The 3,814-nt window shown below is 38.1% G+C and overlaps 1 protein-coding gene across 1 annotated transcript; it reads right to left on the bottom strand.

Annotated features, from left to right (window-relative positions):
- Nucleotides 1-1,069: 1,069 nt before the first annotated feature.
- On the bottom strand, nucleotides 1,070-1,735 carry LOC149158091 (putative calcium-binding protein CML25). Its single transcript, XM_089437703.1, has one exon. It carries the CDS (start codon nucleotides 1,699-1,701, stop codon nucleotides 1,201-1,203), a length of 501 nt encoding a protein of 166 aa, XP_089293829.1. The 5' UTR covers nucleotides 1,702-1,735; the 3' UTR covers nucleotides 1,070-1,200.
- Between the last annotated feature and the right edge of the window lie 2,079 nt (nucleotides 1,736-3,814).

Raw genomic sequence — 3,814 nt, 5'->3', positions numbered from 1 at the left:
TCCATTTCAGTTGGTATACGATAGAGAGGTGGTGGCGCCAGCAGATTTTGTACTACCCAGAAGGTTCATTTCAGAGTCAACAGGAATGATCGATAGCAATTCCTTGCGGGACAGACTGAGTTAGCTATTAGAGCTTGATGAAACGCGGTTCCTAGCAGAGTTCCATCAATATGTCGAGCAACGAAGATAGACGACTTGGCATGATAGGCACATCAAGAAGAAATCATTCGGGGTCGGCGACCAAGTGATCCTCTATGACAACAAGTTCCTCAAGTTCCCAGGAAAACTACAGATGCACTGGTTAGGCCCGTTCATAATTTCACACATAAAGGAATCTGGTGCGGTGAGACTCGTGTAACTCGATGGAGTCCTATTGCCAGGATGGGTGAATGGCACATGCCTAAAACCTTTCCGCAAGTTATAAAGAAAAAAAAAGGTTTAGTTTTCATAATAAGGTTGCGATCAGTAGAGAGATACTGCAACCAATTTGTGGTCGGGGGGGTAATGACAGTAGAGTCCACAGGACTAGTTGGCAAGAACAATAGCAATGCGTGTCAAACATTGTCAACAGAATGCACGTAGTTTCAAACATTTTCCAAAATTGATGGCCTCACACACACCCATCCCATCCGTCGTACCAGCAGTTATTCCCTGATTAAGTAATAAATAAGGAAACTGTCAAGGTAGGGTCACAAAATATTTCTCGTTAAGCATAGAATTAGTTAATAAATAAGCCCGTCATAGCAGAATAAAGACACTAGGCAACCCACTTTGTACTTTTCAAGCCCACGTAAGCTTAAGCTTGTATTTAAGCTTGTATTTATTTTGAAAAACAATTTTTTTTTTAATTAGCATGAATAATCAGATTCAAATCTTGTAGTATGTTATCTCCTTGTAAACTCAATAACACTGACACTACCTTGGTTGCACATAAATGGTTAATGGGAACCCATTTTATTTTTGTGCAATAATCAAGTGGAAAAAATGGTAAAAACAACAACGTAAGTGATCAAAAGTAAAAAATTCTAAAAAGGTGAAAGAATGCTAAAGGAGTAAGAAGAGTAGCTATTTTAAATATATGTGCATATATTTAAAACTGAAAGTACATGCATTCAGCCGTCATATAATGATAGAGTTAAGCGCTGAGAGCTGAGGTAGGGGAATATTTATTTATTTATTAATTAGGGGGCGGCGTGGGCATCAATTAGCTGAAGCGAGGCCTAGCATGAGACGGGCGGCGTTGAGGCCGTTGCTGTTGGCGGCCACGAACTCGTCGAAGCTGATGAAGCCGTCTTTGTTGGAGTCCACGTCCTTCATCACACCATCAATCTCCTCCTCACTAGAGCTGCACTTGAGGATGGCGCTCAGTTCCGATTTCGATATTTTGCCGTCGCCGTTGGTGTCGAACTTGCGGAACACGTCCTCCAGCTCCAAGCGGCCGGGCAGGGCGGCACATTGCACAGCGGAAGCGGAATTTCGCATGAGACTGGCGGCGTTGAGGTTCTTGGAGTTGGCCTCCACCAACTCGTCGAAGTTGATGAATCCGTCTTTGTTGGAGTCCACCTCCTTCATCACCCCTTCAATCTCCGCCTCCGAAATCAGGGCACTCAGTTCCGACTTGGATATTTTGCCGTCGCCGTTGGTGTCGAACTTGCGGAACACGTCCTCAAGCTCGCGGCGGCTGCTCACGGCTGAAGCCATTCTCGCAGCTGAACTAGGTGATGGTGAAGGGAGGCAAATAGGATAATACTACGACTCGAGAAGGAGATGGAGATGGCGCTAGAGGTGGTGTGGAGGAGTGGAAGCCAAGGGCATCGTTATATAGGGCTCTTTTCCGAATCTCTGCCACTTGAGGATGACAGCGCACCAATTTCTGGGATGCTTTACGCAATTATTGATGTGCCAAGATGCTGGGTGGCGAACAGTAGAAATGTTTGATTGATGTGACAAGATGCGAAGAGCAGAAATGTATGTTTGATGTGCCAAGATGCGAAGAGTAGAAATGTATGTTTGATGTGCCAAGATGATTGTGTGCGGCAAACAGAACAGTAGAAATGTATGTTGGATTTGAAGCGAATTGCAATAAAACCAAGAAAAGCGAGCCTGCATGAGTAACCAACAAACCGAACCCTCCCGTGCGTTCTCCCGGTCCCGCCTTGCGACCAGCACTCAAAATTCCATTCCTCGATCTCATCTTCAACTCCCTCTCCTTCCTAGTAAGGATGGATGGAAGATACAGCAGACAGCGATCGAGGTTGCATGGACCCGAATCCCGAATATTTATTTATTACCACTAGATATCAACGTCGATACTTTATGAGATACTCCATCTTGTGTGGTGAACAATTAAAAAAACAAAAATGTTTGATAAAGAGACGCAGCTTTGATCCTTTTGGTATATATATTTTAAATACCAATGATATCAGTATCAATGACATATCCAATGGAATATGATTATTTAATTTAAGCTAATTTTGAAAGAAGTATTTTTGGAATCTAATTAATTTGAGTTTTTATAGTTTATGTTTAATTAAAGTATTATTTTATTAGATTTTGAAGATTATCATGTGTATTTTTCTTTCTTTATCGTATTTATTTAATATGAAGGTCCTCTTCATTATAACTTCTTCATACAAGTTCATAAACAAGAAGGAATTCCTTTCCCTATGAATACTTTCAAATAAATGGTAGTGAAATGGTATTTTTTGTACATAACACTTATCCATTGACACTAGTGATATTGAGAGCATTCTCCTTGTCTTTAATCAAATACGCTATCAAGCCTTCGATATTTGACATTTTCTTTACAAATAGCTCTCTTAGTATACAATGAGAAATCTAAGATTTGATATCTACTTGCTTATACCTAGAAACCATTCCAAACATGAAATGCATTCGTCATGTTATTTGCTTGAGATAGTTTTTGCTTAGAAAACTATGCCAAGAACTAGTAATGTTTTTAAAAGAATCGTTTTCATTCATTTCAGTTCTTGTGGATGATACATTTCAAATATATAATCAACATGGTAGCTTCCAACTAAGGAAGATGAATAATAAGGTTAAATATGGTTGTAAAAGAGAAGAAGAAAGGGTATAACAATCTTTATAGCATTCACTAAATACTTTTAGATCTATTACTACATAAAACACTAATTATTTTTGTAGAAGAGAAGAGGAAATGATATAACAAGATTTATAGCATTCACTAAATACTTTGAGATCTATTACTATGGAAAACACCTAGGAATGATATTCAAATGGTTCTAAAACAAAGAAAAAAAATTAATCGTATGAAATATGGACAATAATATAACCATTCATAAATAGGTATCCTAAAAGAAAACAAATTCTATCATAAATCTTTGTGTGTAACATTACTAGAAGATAGGGAAATTGATGCTCAATTTATCCACTTAGAGATATCTCATATAACTTCAAATATTTGCACATATGAAAACATACTGTAAAACTTACAAAGGAAAAATAATTAGGCCTTAGCATGAATTAGTTAAGATATGACATAATAAAAGGGTTAAATGATTAAATGGGAGTAGGAGACATGTTCTTGAATGTGGTCATTTTTTTTTGTAAGCTTGGGAGTACCTTTCCATTCATTCATTTCAATAATCAGGTAGGTTACACACATAAAAAACATTAAGTGGCCTCAACCTACCCAATGGGAAACCAGGTTTGCTGGCCACCGAACCACATTATAATTCATCCAATTCATAAATAGTCTGAGTTTGTCTATTTAATTATAGGACTTGTAGTCTGTAAACCATCTACTAAACATAAAACTATAAACATAAATTCT

Source organism: Pinus tabuliformis, chromosome 5_2 (assembly GCF_031772625.1).
Source record: "Pinus tabuliformis cultivar Carrire ecotype Pingquan chromosome 5_2, CPIR1, whole genome shotgun sequence".
Taxonomy (NCBI): Eukaryota; Viridiplantae; Streptophyta; class Pinopsida; order Pinales; family Pinaceae; genus Pinus; species Pinus tabuliformis.
The sequence above is the reverse complement of the archived record's forward strand: the minus strand, read 5'-3'. Positions and strand labels throughout refer to the sequence as shown.

What these genes read in the sequence shown, in the direction of transcription:
- LOC149158091 (XM_089437703.1), bottom strand. Translation starts at nt 1,701, where the DNA reads ATGGCTTCAGCCGTGAGCAGCCGCCGCGAGCTTGAGGACGTGTTCCGC.